Genomic DNA, 19,369 nt, shown 5'->3' with positions numbered 1-19,369 from the left:
CTTATAGTTAGCTCATGTCCGTTGCTGTTTCAGCAATAAATACATTTTATTCCTTCATTGGTGTGATTTCCATTCAGTCCCACTGAAGAAATGTATTTGTTTTTAACTGATAACAACACAGTTATAACGCATTTATAATATAGAATAGAAAACACTGTCTGTGTCTCCAGTTCTAGTAGATATCAGTATGTGGGTCCAGTAGAGAATTTTGGAATTCCAGATGGTCCTAAGCCAAAATGATTTGGTTCAGTTTGTCAAAATCCAAAACAACCACTGTGACACACTTGTGTAAGCAGTATTGTTCCTCCATATTTAAATATACTCAGTCATAACTCCAGTTAATCTACACCCTCTACAACCACACATCACAGGTCACCACACACAGATCAGTTACCTGTGGGGCTCCTGCTCTCTCTATCTCCACCTAGTGGCTGTAACACAAACTATCATCCACACACTCAAACGTCTGGGTTGGATCATGTGTAAAGAAGAGGCCTGCCTGAGTTGTAACTGATGACTTGACTGTATTTCCAACTTTTGCAGCAAAGTACTTCAGGACAGAAATTTCTTATTTACTGTACATGAGATCTTACAATAGAGTCCTCAGCTACAACTCAGGGAGGTCTCATTGTTACACATGAACTGACTAACTCCTGCCTGCATAATGTCGTTTACACATTCACAGATCTAGTCAGGCCTTTACAGAATTGAATACACATTAACAGTTCTATGTATTTGTTGTCAAGTTTTTCACACATTTAAACATCTGAATATTGGCATAACACCGGACAGCTTCCATTAGTTTTTAAAAGGTTTGAAAGTTACTCCAGCGGCTGAGATTCTATTTTTTTTTTTCATTGGACTATGACTGAGGCAGAGTTATACTAGCTGTACAAGGGGGTCTATATGCCTTCATCTCTGCACCCTCCAGAAAACCTGAGGTTCTACGAAGAGTTTACGTTTCGCCCAGATGATATCGTCATTGCAACGTACCCCAAGTAGGAGAGAGGTCCCTGTTGGTGGTGGTGCACTCAAACCCTTTTTTGAGTGTCACTTGGACATTTTACACTTTGTGAAGTCTGTCACACATATTTGAATTGTGCAGTCTTACTTAATCCTTTACTTGAAATTAAAATGAGCAATAAAATACTCCATTTGATGGACATGTCCTGCATTTAAAATGTTTACTTTTTACTCAAAATTGACCTAATTAGCAAAGGTAAAGAATGCATGTAACCTTTAATATTTATTATATTGAATGCCTTGACAAAGATAATACAATACTTTCTTACTCCTTCCTTAGATAGGTCCCTATACTTTTCTTTGCACCACTGGACAAGAATGAGTGCTGCTACTGTATGTGTGGGGCCCACAGTAATGTTGGACATGATAGTGGTAGCTGGACATGGACACCCCCATATTCTGATGTATTTATTATTTTTATTGTTTGCTGATGGATTTGTTGGTCATCACCTGGCATGTGTTCACCTGCATGGCAACTACAATGATTAATGGGTGAATGTTGGGTTGCAGTGAGTGGAGCTCATGCTGGAGCTTCGGGCAGCTTGGGGGGTCCTTCGGGTGAGAAAAGAGAGCAACGTAACGCTTGCGTCAGATGACCAAAGCCACCTGCAGGGTGCAGTCAGCGCTGAAGTGAATGTGTACTTTCAGTAAAACTATTATTTAAAAACGTATGCACGCCTGGAGGTCCCTTTTTGTCCGAGTGTGCAACATATGTTAACTCCTTTGTAGTAGATGTGCAATGGCACACAGGTAGCTCATTTTGGAGGGCCAAAATAATAGATAAATCAAAAGATATATAATAACCAATGTACATGGGTCATTAGTGTAACTATACAATTCAGCAGACCGATTGTTTGTGTTGTTTAAGTACGACTTGGACGCAGGAGATTGCCCTCTGATCATGAGTGGAGGAGATCAAGCCTCTGTTGAGACTCTTCGCAACTGGGACCGTGTTCCCAGGCTGGAGGAGACTCGGGCCTCCGTCCTTAACCTTGAAGAGAGGCCGTCTCCACGCTTGTTAGCTAGACACTTCCAGTACAACATGATGCCTCCATCTTTCTTTTAAGTGTAGCCGAGGGTAAACCTATCATATATTTTGTGTCATTGATCATTAAAGCTAGGGTGGGTCATTTCTTTACTGTAATATTTGGCAAAACTGTCCTAATAGCCAGTCAGCTATATGTAGGTGAAGTGCTCTGAGAATATCTGCTCATAACTTTGCTCTCCCCTGCCTCTGTGGGCCGCACCCAAAAATTGCCACCGTTCATGTACACTTTGACCAATCAGAGCGAGGCTCCGATTCTCCGTTCTTATTGGCTGTGGGACTGTCCGGTCACCTTGGCAACGACGTTGGTGCGTCCCTGCGTGTTTCGTCTTCCTATCAATGTAACTGAATTCACATGAACGCGCATAACTGACGTTCGGTGGGAGGAGCTACAGCAGGTAGCGTGGCAGGGAGAGGCCAGAGAGCACGCGACGGAATCTCAACGGCTGTTTTCGCCCACCCTAGCTTTAAGGCCTTTAAGGCAGTAAACACTGTACGTTTGAATTCCTGTGATGTAGTTCAGACAAGTTGGAGGTTTGACTTTAGAGGACAAAGATGGAATCCAGTCAAACAAACTTGTTCGGGATGTTTAGAAGTGGTTAGCGTTAATTCTTTTTAGTGAGTGTTCCATCGACTATTTTACTGGGTTGCCTCAGGGGAACCCTGTTTCAACACTTTCACACACTTTTCCTTTACCTTCCAATGTAATCTGATTCCTCTTTTGGCATGTTGTTTTTCAGGAATTGCTGGAGACTGGAAAAACAACTAACAGTGGCAGAAGCAGATACTTAATGAAATTCAACACCATACAATGGTGCACATAAACCTGTAACAACATGCAGTTCATTGTGATTTACTTGAATATTTTAAAGTTTTTGATTTCTTTGTGCTATCACCAAATTGAAATAGATTTACCAGAAGTTATGTATTATCATGTACAGATTTAGAGAGCGAGTTTGCCACACCTTTTTGTTATTACGTACAGTATAAAACATACTGTTTTGTATTTTAACTTTCTCACCTAATCAATGTTATTTTTATAACCCTATGTCAGTGTGATGATATCTAGATAATAATAATAATAATAATAATAATAATAATAATAATAATAATAACTTTATTTATATAGCACCTTTTAAAAACAAGGTTTACAAAGTGCTTTGACAGACCAGCCAGCAAGACAGTGCATAAGAAACAAAATGAAATAACAAGTGACAATCAAATAAACAAATAAACAAACAAAATAAATAGAATAATAAAATAATGAAATAAATAAAATCAAGTGATAATGGTAAAATATAGTAAACAAATATAAGATAAAATACCAAGACCAAATGAAAATGAACCAATAAAACGACGACATCACATAAAAGCCAATCTATAAAAATGTGTTTTAAGAAGTGATTTAAAAGAGATTACTGATTCTGAAGCCTTATCTCCTCCGGCAGGTCATTCCAAAGCCGAGGGGCCCTTATGGCAAAAGCACGGTCGCCTTTGGTTTTCTGTTTCGACTTTGGAACAACCAGAAGGGCCCCACCTGAGGATCTAAGGCTGCGAGCTGGCTCATACGGGGTCAACATTTCTCCTATGTATGTCGGGGCCAGACCCAGACGTGCTTTAAAAGTGATCAGCAAAATCTTAAAATCAATTCTAAAACGAACAGGGAGCCAGTGAAGAGAAGCCAGGATCGGGGTGATGTGATGTCGTCTGTTACAACCAGTAAGAAGCCTCGCTGCGGAGTTCTGAACCAGTTGGAGGCGAGAGAGTGACTTGTGGTTAATGCCAGAGAGGAGGGAGTTACAGTAGTCCAGTCTTGAAAACACAAATGCATGTATGATTTTTTACAGGTTTGGGGGAGTGAGGATAGGTTTTATTTTGGAAATGGTTCTGATTTGGAGGAAACAGGACTGGACTACTTTTGTGATGTGGGGTCTGAAAGTGAAATCAAATAGAACTCCTAAGTTCCTTGCCGTGGATTTTATATTTAAAGACAGAGGACCAAGTGCATTTACAATAGGAGTGATGGGGTTTGGGGGACTAAATAAAATGATCTCAGATTTCGAATTATTTAGTTGAAGAAAGTTTTGAGCCATCCAACAGTTGATATCCTTAAGACAGTCCATAACAGCAGCTAGGCTTCTTGGGTCGTCGGGTTTCAGTGGAAGGTATATCTGTGTGTCGTCTGCGTAGCAATGAAAAGAGACATTATGACGTTTGATGATTTGACCTAGGGGGAGCATGTACAGTATGTTAAAATCACCTAAGATAAGAATTTTGTCGTACTTTGATGCCACATGGGAAAGTAACTCCGCAAACTCTTGGATAAAAACACTGTTCGGCCTGGGTGGTCTGTAGATTATTAAAATGATCACTGGATCCTTAGAGTTCACTATAAAACCAAGATGTTCAAATGAAGTGAAAGAGCTATGTAGAATGGTATTGCATTTAAAATTGTTTCTGTAGATAACAGCAACCCCCCCTCCCTTGCCTGACAGCCGGGGTTGATGGAGATGTGTAAAATCTGGGGGGTTGCTTCAATCAGAGAACTACAGTCTCCCTGCGACAACCAGGTCTCTGTGATGATAAAAAAGTCTAAATTATTGAAATTAATAAAATCCAATACGCAATTGCAAAAATACTCTCAGACCCCCCCCATACAGGAAGCAGTTCACTGAGTGGTGATAGTTCAGATCTGTTCTTACAGACACAGTCAGGTAAGTTAAGGTTTTAATTGGAAAAGAATGAACTTGCACGATTGTTCCTGGTTCTAAAGACTAATGATACACACAGGCGTACAAATGACAAACTGACATAAATCAGGTGGGCCTATAGGGAAACCGGTGCTACAACTCTCACCCCACCCACAAACCCTCACCTGAAAAGAGGAGCATCAGCAGTCCACAGTAAAGACATGACTATGACTGAGGCAGAGCTATGCACATTTTACAAAGGGATCTATATCCCGAACTATTATCACACTCCACAGAGCCTGAAATACTTCAAGGAATTTTCTTTTCGGCCAGATGATATCATCATTGCAACATATCCCAAGTCTGGTAAGCAGTCCTTTCTTACTTGGCTATTGAGTTTTCATCATGCAACATTTTTTTTAAACCTTCAATTAAGCAAGTAAATGCACCCCAGTTACGTTTTTGGCACACTCAAGCCGCTTGAGTCAAGCGTAAGGTGTTGGTACATTACATTACATTACAGTCATTTAGCAGACGCTTTTATCCAAAGCGACTTACAGGAAGTGTATTCAACATAGGTATTCAAGAGAACTACTAGTCACCAGAAGTCATAAGTGCATCTCCTTTCTTAAACAAGCATCTTAAAGCATAAGCCAGAGCAAAAGTATAGTGCAGAGGCAAATTACTACTACGAATAGGATAAAAACAATAATTGCAACAGACTAATACTTCGAATATATGTAAGTGCTACAAACTACTACGAATAGGATAAGTTTTTTTTTTTATTTTTTTATCAGTAAACGGGTGATTAAATACAAATTCAATAAGTGCAGCGAACTGATACAAATACAGTAAGTGCAACAACTAATATGAGGGAGTGCAATAAGTGCTACGAGGAAGGCTCAGGACCACCTCTCTCTCTCTCTCTCTCTCTCTCTCTCTCTCTGTAGTACTTCTTGGTAATGGGCATCTCTCCATGCGCTCCTTTTAATTCATGTCAAAGCAGTGTTAAGGTTGTGAAGCATTACATAGACCTTGTAATGCCACCAACACAAGACTGTCTTGTGCCAGCATTGTGGGACACACTGCAAAAACTAGGGCGACAGACGCTTACCGAACGGCCCGGAAATAAATGAACTAGGAATTCTGGGCTGATGAGCTGAACCTGTTTCTTAAGGATTTGATGCACAAGGGCCTCCTCCCACCAATCCCCCCACTGCTCAACACGTCTTGCAACCCGATCCACTCTTCGAAGGAACAGTGTGTATAGATTTAGTGTCACCTAGTTTTGTGTCTTCGAAGTCTTACTTCAGATTTCAGGATGTTTCTGCTGACCTACTCCTCAGGTACGACTTGGACGCAGGAGATAGTCCCTCTGATCATGAGTGGAGGAGATCCAGCCTCTGTTAAGACTCTCCCTACCTGGGACCGTGTTCCCTGGCTGGAGGAGACTCGGGCCTCCGTCCTTAACCTCGAAGAGAGGCCGTCTCCACGCATGTTAACCACACACTTCCAGTACAACATGATGCCTCTGTCTTTCTTTGAAGTGAAGCCGCGGGTAAATCTGATTTGGCGCATTTTTACCTTTGATGTCATAGAAACGTCTAAGTTAATAACGGATTTGATTACTTCATTTCAGGTCATCAATGTGATAAGAAACCCCAAAGATGTGTTAACATCTTACTTTTATTATCATGGTATGGCCTCCCACTTGGTCAACCCGGGCCCGCAGAGCGAGTTCCTCCACATGTTCCTTGAAGGAAAAGGTTGTTCTTAATTTTATTTCGATACAACATTTTTGTCAATAAGCGTAATACTAAAAGGAGTAAGCCATTGACAGAAAGATTAAAATGGATAGCGATAAGATGTAACATGCATTGCTGTTCAAAGACCTGAATGTTCAAAGAAGTTCACTCGTGATGATGGAGCTTTTGTGATTTTCTTTTTCCTTCTAGTTATGTATGGTTCATGGTTCGATCATGTGAAGAACTGGCTGAATGCTGAAAAAAAAGGGAACATAATGTACATCTCCTATGAAGAGATGATAATGGTGAGATTTTCAACAAAACTCTCAAAATCGCCTCAAGGTTTGACCGAAACTAAATTTCTATCGTCAAGTTAAAGCATCTCTATGAGTCATTAAGCACAGATGTGCTTAAAGCTAAATGCTATCATAGTGTTACCATATTATTGTGTTTTTAGTATTTGTCCATTATGTAAAGCATCTTTGCGTGTGTAAATAAAATGTATTATTATCATTACTATTATCTCTAGCAAATGTAGGTTTAACCAACCTAGTTTAGCATGCTACATACCCTACCATACTCACATTTGCTAATGAGTGTTAAACACAAAGTACAGCCAAAGATGCCCTGACGACACAATACAAGCTCCGTCAATGGATCTGAACCGGTATACACTTCCTGTCTCCCTAAGTGGGCGTGGTGCTTCCTGAATTGTCTCTAGTACAGCTGAGGTTGATGGGAATGTCATTCTTTTTTGCGTGAGTTTGATCGTAAAATCAAAATGAGACAATCTGTGTTTCTCTGCGGTGCAGGATCTGAAGGACTGTGTGGCCAGAATGGCTCAGTTCTTGCAGAAATCTCTGGAACCTGAGGAGATTGAGAAGATAGCGGACCAATGTTTGTTTAAGAACATAAAGCTGAACAAAATGTCCAACTACTCTACTGTTCCTCAGGAAATCATGGACCAGACAAAGTCTGAGTTTCTCAGGAAAGGTGAGTTCCAGTTAACATACATAATAATATTTCAATTCCACTGTTATTGTATGTGATTCATAGAGCTAAGCACACTTTCTAGGAATGACTACCTATACCTATGCAACTAAGTGGCTTACAGACTTAATACTGTATAGGAAAATTACATTATAACCAGAATTTACAATCATTTCAAGCATAATTTCATAATGATTCCTCCTCTTACATGTTGTGTTTCAGGAATTGCTGGAGACTGGAAAAACCTACTAACACCGGCAGAAGCAGAGCACTTTGATGCTGTTTACAAAGACAAAATGAAAGATGTGAAATATAAATTTGTATGGGATTAAAATGAATGAAAATGGATTTCCCACTGTACGGTGATGCACAGAAACCTGTTTTTCTTTCTCATAAACCATTAGGATCCTACATCTCAGTCTTTAAGGACTTTGCAGTGTGTTTGTCGCATCTGGGTAGCAACTGCCTCACACACCTTTAAATTCAGATGAGCAGATTGCCTCATCTGTCAAGATAATGCTGGATACTTTGAGGGAAGTAAGGAGCTCTCTGCCCTTTGAGAAATGGGTGTCCACCATTAAAGCAGTATAATTGGTCTGTATAAAGGCTATTTTCAAGTTCATACCAATAATGAATCCCAATAATCAAATGTTCTATCACATTCACAAATTCTGATTTACCATACTATATAATGCATATTCATCATATAAAAAACATTGTCTAAACTGTTGCATGGTCATTTCCTAAATATTATGACCAATGTATCTAAGTATAAAGTAAGAATCTCTAATCAGATTAGCCAGCTCTGCCAAATCCAAAGATACAGTATCAAACTGTTGATGATACGGGACGCGTAGATGAAGACACTTAAGTTCATCGGTTTTGGAGTACATACTTAAATACCTCTACAAAAAATACACAACTGGTAACAGTACATGAGTAGGAAGTAGTACGGTAAGTTAAGGAAAGTTCGGGAAAAAATGGCAACACCAGTAAGGATCCCAGTACGTGGACATCGATGTGTAAAGACTGAAGACTCATAGTATCACAAACATCATGATAACCTTCTCCATCTGGTATGATGAATTAATATGATTCTACTAACAAACAGAAATTGCCTACATACATTTATGGTTAAACAATATATTGTCTTTATCAGCAACAGAGTACTAAAAGAAATAATGTTATGATGTTTAATGTTGTGACCTACTAAATTCAAAAAAATTGAATCCGATTTCCATGATGATTTTTTACTTGAGTTACAGTAGTAAGTAAAAAAGAGATCATACAATTTAATGTGAGTTAATTCTTAACCTTTAATGAAAAAAAGTTTGATAAAAAAAACAACAAAAACAGTCTTAACTCAAGGTCTACTTACAGCTTTCTTTGGAGTTTCTAACCACACCTCATGGCCTTCATCAGCAAATCAAATATACCCTGTTTTTGTATTATATGTTTATCAGATATATTGATATATAGGCTATAATATAATTGCATATATGGACTGTATAGTTGCACTATAAATAATATTACAGTATCTTTGAATATATTTTGGTTGAAGGCGAGAAAATAAGGTTGAAATGTCTGAAATAAAAAAAAGCTAATAAGGGTCCTTGAGTTTAGCGATTATTTTGCCACCATTTAAATCAAGTAATTTGCAGATAATTAGATTAAAAGCTATTTGTTTTACGTCCTCCAAAACTGTACAGAATTGATCATTGATCATAACAAATATATTCAAAACAAGGTTAAAGGAAATGATTCTCACAGGGTACAAGGATGAAGGTGTTTGATTCTCTTTGGGTGTTAATTGTTTAGTTATTTAGTTTGTTATTTATTCTTTATTTTTTTGTATTTATTTTCTTTCTGAATGAAAAATATTGTTTGGATACAAAAACTTATCAATAGTGAGATAATATCTATATATTTTCATGAATGTTTTTTTTTTTGTTTATTTTGTTAATTTATTTATTTTATTTTTTTTTGACAAATGTGTAAGAAATTATAGTATATATCTGATATGAACATATAAGTTACACATTTTATTTAAAAAAAAAAAAAAAAAGATAAAAAGGAAAAAAACCCCAAAAAGAATTAATAATAATAATATATATGTTTGGATACGTTACGGAATAGTATGTATATATATGTATATATATATATATATATATATAATGTGTATGTGTATATATATATATATATATATATTTATTAATAAATGAAAATGTCAATAATTATTATGACTAAGGAATGTTAATTTCAATGAATTACGGAGAAGGGATGGGATTAAATAAGTGTAAACTTCTTCCCACCCCTTTTCGAACATGTTACAATTATCAAGTATTTATCATTTATGTATCGAATTATGCTTTCTATTTTGTTTAACATCAATAATTTGTGTATGATATATATTTTTTGTTTTCTTTTACATGTTCGAAATAAATTTAAATCAAATCAAAAATAACCTCCATGCGACGCTGCGTTACCCTGAACGCAGCTCAAAAAGATATGATTACGTCATTGTGAGAGAAACACGTGTGAACATGGCTCATGGGGGTTTCTCCAGTGCAGCACGTTTCCTTGAATATCGATGCGGTCTGAACGAACACATCCACCGGCAGCGGAGCACTGACAGCTCGGTGAGAATCAGAGGCCGATGTCTGAACACATTTAGCATCCATTATTGAACACGACCTCCGTACGTACATAACACCATGACCTCCGTACGTACACTCCAGCCTGGCCGGTGTACTACGGCGAGTAAACTAACCGGCAGCACGGAAACCATGGCTGCGTGGATCCGTGCGGGGAACCGGATTCATGCAGTAGTAAATATTACAACTCGGTCATGATCCCCCAACTTAATTATTGAAGTTAATGAAAAGAAATGTTTTAACTCTGCATGTATGTGCCAGTTAATTTCCTTTCAATTTCTAAATGAATGCAGGGTCAATACTGGGAAGTGAACTGGACCCCAAATCCACCCAGTTATCCACTATAGTGGGGGGCAGGGGCGCCGCTAGGGATTTTGGGCCCCATGAAAAGAATCTTTACAGGGCCCCCAACACAGCGGCAACATTTTTTGATGCTATTTTACATACAATTATGCATTTTAATGGTATTTTTGACTATCATTACCATATTTGTGAAAGAAGAACAGCATGACAGTTGACATGTACAGTAGGGGAAGAACTGAGCACTCTGAATACAATGGAATTCATTTTGAGTCATTTATTTGCTGCACCACTGATTCTTAAATTGGAAATAAACTCTTCCATGAAAAAATAGCAATTATAATCAGTGGAGAGAAAAAAATCTCAGCAAAAACAAAAACGCCATCAGAATACAAAATGGCCATATATGATTTCTCATCATTTAAGTAGAACTTAATATATGAAAGAATGGCAAATATATATATAATATAACGTTGCCGACTGAGTCAAGCTTCCTTTTGCAACCTTTCAATCACAATATAAAACATGTGTGATTATATGTTAGTTAATAACTTAGTGTCATTATTTTTTCTGTATTATAATTTCATCATCATTAGGGGCCTCTCTGGGCCCCCCTCCATCATGGGCCCCTAGAATCCGTCTCCTTTACCCCCCCTTTTCGGCGCCCCTGGTGGGGGGTAAAGAGTTGTGCTCAGGAGTTGGTGAAGTGGTCGATCAGCTGGTTTCTGCTGCCCTCAAGTGGCCAGAAAACCAGTGATTGTGGAAATAGAAAAATATTTTCAAGGCCTACAAAAAACTGCCATCTGGCTTGGAGGTCATTATTACTGACTCATGAATGTCGAGCTGTACAAGGAGACACAGAAGTTTGGGGGTAAGGATCATATTTCAATGATCCCAAAACAAGTCCGCTGGTTCATTAAGTTTTGTCACTTAAAATAAAATAAAATAAACAGGGAAGATGAGTCGAGAAATGTATTTGGGGAAAAAAGGACAAAAGTAGTGCCATTTACAAAAACAGACGGCCCTGGTGGTTTTGAGTAAATCACCTCCTTGAAATCACTGCGCCGCGTCTTACATCTCTCCACCCATCTGCGTGTCAGCCCTGCGCTGCAACCGAGCTCTACTTCATACGGCTATTTTTATTATTGTTGTCATTGGTAAACACCGCACATCTGCCTGCCCAGGTCGGCTTCCCATTGGTTCAGCGGGGTGTCCGTCACGGCACTTCCGTCCGTTTGGCCGGTTCTGATTGGCCGACGTGCCTCTCTTCTTCCTCTTCTTCGCGGCGGTGGGTCGGAGCCGCTGTGTCCCCGGTCTGTGTCCCCGGTCTGGCACGTTCCTAGCCAAATTCTCCACGGTGTAAAATTTGATCCCCCCTTTTTCCCCCCCCACAAAACCAAAAATATCCCCGCGTTCAATTCCCTGTAACCGCTAATACGTTTATCCGCTACAGACACGTCTGAAGATGGCGGTGGTAAGCGGCGGGGTGTCGGGGTCGGCGGTAGCCCGGCTGGAGGGCCGAGAATTCGAGTATCTGATGAAGAAAAGGTCGGTGACCATCGGCAGGAACTCCTCGCAGGGCTCGGTGGACGTCAGCATGGGACACTCCAGCTTCATCTCCCGGCGGCACCTCGAGATCTTCACCGCGGGGGAAGACGGCGCCGGCCCCGGGGACTTCTACCTCCGCTGCCTCGGGAAGAACGGGGTGTTCGTAGACGGGGTGTTCCAGAGGAGAGGGGCGCCGCCGCTCCAGCTCCCACGAACGTAAGGGCGGCACCGTCGGTTGGGTTGGACGACAAACATTTAGAGGGGTTTGTGTGTTCCCCGTGAGTTGTTATTGTTTTGTTGTCCCGCAGCGGCGTTGCACGTGTTGTGTCAAGTAACATCAAGACTTGTGTGTATGGCGATAAATCACGAGAAACCTCTGTGCCCAACAGTGTAACGTCAGTCACACCTTTGACTTGATTCATGACCTTCTGGTACTCGTTGTGGCTCAATAGCCTTCAGTGTTGCCAAGTGAGTCACTCGCCATAGTGCGTCGACCTTACGTGGAAGAGAGCTTTTAATGGAAAGAATGAGACGTTACTTTTATTTATTTTTCACTACCCGGTGTTTATTATGCATGCCGAGTTGCAGAGTGACTTCAAGCCATTCAAAACTGTCTTCAACAATGTCTTTGTGTACTGACAACAAAGCGAGGAGCATTCAATTGGCTGTAATTGTTATAGAATTTGGTGCAAAAACTAGAGAACTTGCTGTATTGTTTTGGCTTGAAACTCACGCTGCTACTGTCCCAACACACATGCTTCTAGTGGGGCTTGTGCTTTCATAACATGCAGAGTATTCTTACTTTAAATGATGATACAGCTCCGGGCTAGTGCTGTTCTTTCATTCGATCTGGCTCGATTTCAACTTGGCCTCTGTGTGTTTACACTGCTCAGCTTGTCTGTGTGTCCTTTCTTCTTCCAGTTGTAAATACCTCTAAACTCACATCGTGTTGTGGTGACTCACATTTTACATTTTAATCTTCATAAATATTGAGGTATGACGTGTCAATGTGCTTTACCAGGCCACAGGAGTAAATCATTGGAAAGTGTCAGCAACTGGGCCAAATATACCCTATTAATAATAAATGGGACATGTCAGACATGATGTGTTACATAATAGTAATGCTGGACGTCCATATTTAAACTGCGAGGCTGAAACTCAGTGCTCCCCTCTTGGCCTCAGTTAGACCTACTTGGCCTGCTTGTTGCCAGGCAGGAAGCTTGTTGGTCCCTCTGCACTACGGCATTGTAGTAATTATTGAGTTTTCCCACATATGTCTTTAAAGCAGACAAATGCCCACACTTCATTTAAGTGGAATATGAATCAACATTAACACAAACTTGTTGTGCTCGTCTTCCGTTGCCAGGTGTTGTTTCCGGTTCCCCAGCACAAGTATAAAGATCACGTTCACAGCCCTGTCCATTGACAAGAAGGAGCCAAGGAACGTGCCGGAATCACCGGTCAAGCCCGTCCAACCCCAAATTTCCCCTCTGACCATCAACATTCCTGACAACATAGCCCACCTCATGAGCCCACTGCCTTCACCTACTGGCACCATCAGGTGAGAGCGGGTTTAAAGTGTATAATGATGATAACGTCTACATTTTCTCATTGGAGTTGTTGTGTTGTCAGGTGAATTCAGAATTACAGATGATTTTTTTTGACGATTTTTTGTACGATTTCTCAGTGCGGCAAACTCCTGTCCGTCAAGTCCGCGGGGGGCGGGATTCTCCAGCTACAGGACAGGCCGCGTCCTGGCCTCTGACCTAATAGGAGACAACTCGCACTCAGAAAACGACAAAGAAGCCTCAGGTGAAGACAGCCCAAAGGTGAGCAGTCCGGAGCGTAAAGCAGGGCAATCAAAACGTGGATGAAAACTGCTTAGTGTTGTCGTCATTGTTTTAAAAATGTATTTAAAAAGGATGTTTCAAACAAGAGGGGGTGCACGACAAACGCGGCAGAACTTCAGAGAATCTGCAAGAGTGCTGCAAAAAACCAACCCTGGTTACTCATTGAAGTCTAAAAATTGCCCAACTCTGACAACAACATAGACTTTGGAGCACTGAACCTGGTTGAACTTTGCTAAGTCTGAGTTTGTGTGTGTATGCTCTTGTGATATAACTACAGCGAGATGACACAATCTTTATTATTTTATTAACAAAAACCCATCTCCTCCCTCTTTTCCTTTTATTGTCCACAGGATGACTCCAAACCTCCGTACTCGTATGCACAACTAATAGTCCAAGCTATCACCATGGCCCCGGATAAACAGCTAACGCTGAATGGAATATACACCCATATCACCAAGAACTACCCCTACTACAGAACAGCTGATAAAGGCTGGCAGGTCAGAGTCTTCACTACGTGGTACTATTGTTTACACTTGCAGTATGTCTGTGGTTGTATAGTAACGCACACACTGTTCAGTTACTCTCTGTCATGACTAAAAGATTGGTTGTTATATGTCATTGTAAATGCAAACATTTTATATATCTTATAGACCAGTGGTTCTCAACCTTTTTTCAGCGATGTACCCCCTAACAAGCACAAAGCATTTTTGGTTGAAAAAAAGATGTAATACACAGCGCTCTGCCATCAGTGTCTGATTTATTAAACTGTCAACACTGAAGATTGCATTGTTGCATTGAATTCAGTTCATGAACTTACAATTATATTTTATTGAATATTTATTAAATAACTATTTTTAAAGGATTTTTGAATGGATGCTAATTTTAAATATATTTTAAAAAATCTCACGTACCCCCTGTAGTGCCTTCACATACCCCCAGGGGTACACGTACCCCCATTTGAGAACCACTGTTATATTCTATAACAGGAATGCAATAACACCCCTATCATTTAAAAGAGTCAAACAGCTTGTGGTAACGCTCCAAGTGTGTCCTGGTGTTTTACAGAACTCCATCCGCCACAACCTGTCCCTGAACCGCTATTTCATCAAAGTGGCCCGCTCTCAGGAGGAGCCGGGCAAAGGCTCCTTCTGGAGGATCGACCCCTCCTCTGAGGGCAAACTGATAGAACAGGCCTTCAGGAAGCGCCGGCCGAGGGGAGTGCCCTGCTTCAGGACCCCCTTGGGTCCTCTCTCCTCCAGGTAAAGAGCACTTACAGGGGCCATTTCCGGCTTGTTTTCAAATTCATACTTGTGTTTTGGGGTTATACTAGAACGTGTTTACATGCTTTAATGTTCAAAAAACACATTTCTCTCATACTGTCCATGTGAATAAACCTGTATGCACTGTCAGTCTGAAAAGGCTCAGTTTTAGCGCCTGTCTCTTTAAGCTCAATTGTCGAAAAAAAGCCTAGTCTGCTCTGATTGTCTTTCGAGAAAAAGAATGCACCTTTGCAAACAGGTAGTTCTCAAGCCATGGGTGGAGATGCTCAGATGTGGAGCGGTGTAGTCTTATGAGCATGCATGTGACATAGGTAGGGGAGCCAAATCTGATTGGCTTGTTGAATCACATGTTTTCTGATTTAGGCAGCCCACAAAAAACTGACTGGGTCGTCTTATTTCACAGTTTTCCACTCCATAAATATATTTGCACAAGCACCAAAAAGGGTTCATGATATGTCCCCTTTTAATTTAGACACGAATGTATTCCTTCACATGTGTCTGAGTTTGTACGGCTACAACACATGTCAGTAATCGACCCTATGTCTTCATCCATCCCAGGAGCGCTCCAGCTTCTCCCAGCCACACAGGGGCACTGTCTGCCCACTCCAGCGGGGTCCAGACTCCAGACAGCCTGTCCAGAGAAGGGTCCCCTGTCCCCATGGAGTCAGAGCCAACCCCACCGCCAGCCCCCACCCAAACCACTACAGTCCAGCCCAAGCTCGCTGTCATCCAAGAGGCCCGCTTCGCACAGACCTCCAATGGTAAAGCATAACCTTTCTCAAGATTTTGTCCTCGGGACAAAAGGGATGACATTGAAGCCGCTGTAAAAGCAGTGACATTTTTAACTCTGAGGTTGTTAATAGTTCTCACTGTTGCTCCCCCCAATAGGCTCCACTCTCAACAGCCAGCCGGTTTTGATTGCTGTACAGCGCCAGATGCCTCAAACGACCATGAAGCCTGTGACCTACACCATGGCGTCGCCAGCCATCGTAACCACGTCGGTTAACTCTGCCCCCGTCATGCAGACGGTGCACGTCGTCCACCAGATCCCGGCCGTCGCCGTGGCAACTGTCGGCAGTCAGGCAGCTGCCAAAGTGAGCCCCGAACCTCAGGTGAACGGAGGCGGAGAGCACCGAGAGATCAAACGTAAGATCCGGTTCACGTTGTTTTTCACTCATAACAGTTCTGCTGCGGAGGAAGTGTTGCTGCTACCTGCCGTCGCATAGCTTTATGTTTTAGACTGTATGTGTGAGTTGAGGTTGATGTTATTATTCTTTTTTTCTCCCCGCATGTAGTCAAAGTGGAGTCGGTCCCATCCATCACAGCCACGTCGATAGGCGGAGTCAGCCGCATCATCCAGAGCTCCCAGGCTGCCCCGCTGACGACGGTAACCATCGTGCAACAAGCCCCGCTGGGTCAGCACCAGCTCCCTATAAAGGCCATCACGCAAAACGGGACCCATCTGGTCCCCATCACTACTGCAGCAAGCACAGGTGACTTGCACGCACGCACGCAACTAACACATCCACTCCCTCTCCCTCTACCTCTTGGTTACGTTACTGTGCTTCTCTGCTTGTTAACCCCCACCAACTATGAATAAGCAGAATATCGTGAAAAAGATTAGAAAGAGAAGTGAACTAGGATCAAATGCTGCACCTCACACTCAAAGACGGACATTTGTCTCTTCTTCGCGGTTTCTCCTGGAAGGACCGCAATATGACACAACTGTTTGCACTGGGAGCTGCAGCGTACTGTCACGCCATGTACGCTCACGGCCCGTAAGGTTGAGTGTCTGTCTCCTGCACTCGCACTAAAGTTGACACGTAGCAGTGACTGGAAAAAGCACTGCTGCATGCCTGCAGCATATAAAAACGGTACATGGAAATGTTAGTAAATTAAGAGCGTTATAATATAAGAAGTCAAAGATCACTTCCTGAACATAGCTATTAGGCAGTGCATGTAGTTCGTCTCTTTAGATCCAAAGTAGTTGTAAAAACTCCTTGTTTTTTTCCTTCTTCCCATCAGCCGTTGCAAACCCTCTTCACCTCCTGGCGGCCCACGCCTCAGCCTCGGCATCCCTCCCTACCAAGAGGCAGAACGGAGAACTGCAAGACCAGCCCCAATCAAAGAGGGTGAAGGCAGTGGAGGCAGTGGAGGGTGGAGCAGCAGCAGCAGCAGTAGGGGCCGCCAACAACATCAACAACATCACCACCAACAACAAAAACGGCACCACGGACAGAGCCGGAGAAGCGGGGGTCAGTGAACAGATCGGTGACAAGTAGCCTCCCCCCCACACACCGGTCTGTATCCTGACCCCTAACTCTCCTCTACACATTGAACCTCACACCTCCCACACTCACCCCTCCATCATCTACTCCAAGGTGCCAAAAAAACAACCCAGACGAGTCTTGGAAACGTCCGCGGGACTACAGAATGTTCTAAACTCCCCCCACCCAATCCTCTTCCATATATTTAAGAACCACGTAATACAGTACGATGCAAAAACTAAAGACCAAATTTGAAAATCAAAGAGTTGCTGATGAAGCTTAAAACCCAGACGGCCAAGAAGAAGCACAGGGAGAAATTTTCACAAATCCAAGATTTCCAGATCAAAAAAAAAAAAAAAAAAAATAGAAAAAAAAAAAAAAAAAAAGACTTTAAAAGGACAAGCGAGGAGTCCTGAAACTTCCCCCACAGACGGAAAGGAGCCTCATCCTGGTAGCATTACAAACAAGCGCTTTACTGTGTGTCGGATAGAGAAAGCGACCGAGCGGAATCACTGCTAGTGTATTCCACGAAAGGGAAGTGTGTGTAACGTGTGGACATTCCCGTCTCCGGCAGCTAGCCTCCATGTCGACCTACCTAACCCAGTCGTGAGTAGATATGCAGTATTCCGTTGTACAAGTGTATCTTTGGATCTTTTTTGAGTGTTTCTCCGTCTCCCAAGGCACAGATACTATCTAGTAATAATTAATTAAAAGCTATAAGTGGGGTCTTTAAGAACATTTAAACATCACAACATGATATTTTGGGAATCCTTTTTTTTTTTTTTTTTTATAAATATATATATGTGGACTCTTTGTTCAGTGAAATGAATGTAGTAAAGAAAACACTATCTATGGAGTGGATGTTCTTTTTTTCTGCTGTTTCATGCAAATGAAATTTCTTTATCACTGTACATCTACAGATTTTTTTTTATTTCAGATTTTACAAATATCCTATGAGATAAAGTATATTCCCATGCGTATTTGACCATATGCTTCATCAAGCTTGCATGTTACGGATCTAGAGACATTGTACTTGAGCAGATTATCTGAATATGGAACTAAAGAAAATTTCGACTGAATCTACGCTATGATTCTGACCAGTGCTGCACTTAACCCTCTTAGTTGTTTTTGTTTTTTTGTATTCTCATTTTGTTGTTTATTCTCCCCCTGTCATCATGGGCCGTGTTTGTTACCTTTTGTGTTGAAGTTGGCAACTCTTTGCTTGATTATTTTATTCTGTTAAGGCTACCAAACAAGCCTATTCAGAATTTATTCTATGTTACACAAGGAAAAACAAGTGATAGGTGTTCGTTCTGCTTCAGTGGGTAAATGCTTTTTTTTTTTTTTTTTTTTTTTTTTATAAATTTATTTAAAACACAATCTTTTTGTTTGTATTTCTTTGAGTACAAGCCTTCTTCTGATGGGCAAATGCAAAATCTGTCTGTTTAAAGAGTTATATCTGTTTGTCAGAACGTGGCAAGATGATCAGACTTGTGAGAGATTTAGTGGCATCTAGTGGTAAGGTTGCAAATTGCAACTAACTGAATATCGCTCAGCTAACTCCTCCCTTTCCACGCATGTCTGAGAACTATGGTCGCCCTCAGGTAGGGATAGGTATCTTTAGGATTTTATTACTACAACGAGCTACTCTTATCAATAATCTTAATACTACTCATGACTAAATACTTTCTTTAAAAAACTATTATATTTTTTAAATAAAATAAATTTAGAACGGATTATTTACAATTTAGATAAAACTAGTGTTTCTACAGCAGCAACAGTAATGTTTACAACAGCAAAGTCGCTATACAAAGTGCATTCAATAAAGTTAATGAATGATAGCAGACATCAGATAGTATCAGTCAATCCTCCTGTCCTCTGTCCTCCTGGATGCTTTGCATCAGCCAGCAGAAAAGTTTACAAGAACAAACTAACAAACAGACTTGCTTTCCCTCAGTCTTTCTTGGTGTGATTGTG

At 41.1% G+C, this 19,369-nt stretch overlaps 2 protein-coding genes across 2 annotated transcripts; both read left to right on the top strand.

Moving 5' to 3' along the window:
• Nucleotides 1–864: 864 nt before the first annotated feature.
• sult2st2 (sulfotransferase family 2, cytosolic sulfotransferase 2) lies at nucleotides 865–7,825 on the top strand. Its single transcript, XM_054599339.1, is given in 7 exon segments — nucleotides 865–998; nucleotides 2,662–2,666; nucleotides 6,105–6,316; nucleotides 6,398–6,524; nucleotides 6,714–6,808; nucleotides 7,316–7,496; nucleotides 7,716–7,825. Coding segments are annotated over 7 exon segments (864 nt in total).
• Nucleotides 7,826–10,517: 2,692 nt separating this feature from the next.
• foxk2a (forkhead box K2a) lies at nucleotides 10,518–18,722 on the top strand. Its single transcript, XM_054599202.1, has 9 exons — nucleotides 10,518–12,211; nucleotides 13,362–13,556; nucleotides 13,683–13,824; nucleotides 14,196–14,342; nucleotides 14,911–15,104; nucleotides 15,684–15,886; nucleotides 16,014–16,271; nucleotides 16,421–16,618; nucleotides 17,151–18,722. Exons 1-9 carry the CDS (start codon nucleotides 11,913–11,915, stop codon nucleotides 17,405–17,407), a joined length of 1,893 nt encoding a protein of 630 aa, XP_054455177.1. The 5' UTR covers nucleotides 10,518–11,912; the 3' UTR covers nucleotides 17,408–18,722.
• The last annotated feature ends 647 nt before the right edge of the window (nucleotides 18,723–19,369 follow it).

This window comes from Anoplopoma fimbria, chromosome 5, assembly GCF_027596085.1.
Source record: "Anoplopoma fimbria isolate UVic2021 breed Golden Eagle Sablefish chromosome 5, Afim_UVic_2022, whole genome shotgun sequence".
In the NCBI taxonomy this organism is placed as follows: domain Eukaryota; kingdom Metazoa; phylum Chordata; class Actinopteri; order Perciformes; family Anoplopomatidae; genus Anoplopoma; species Anoplopoma fimbria.
The sequence above is the reverse complement of the archived record's forward strand: the minus strand, read 5'-3'. Positions and strand labels throughout refer to the sequence as shown.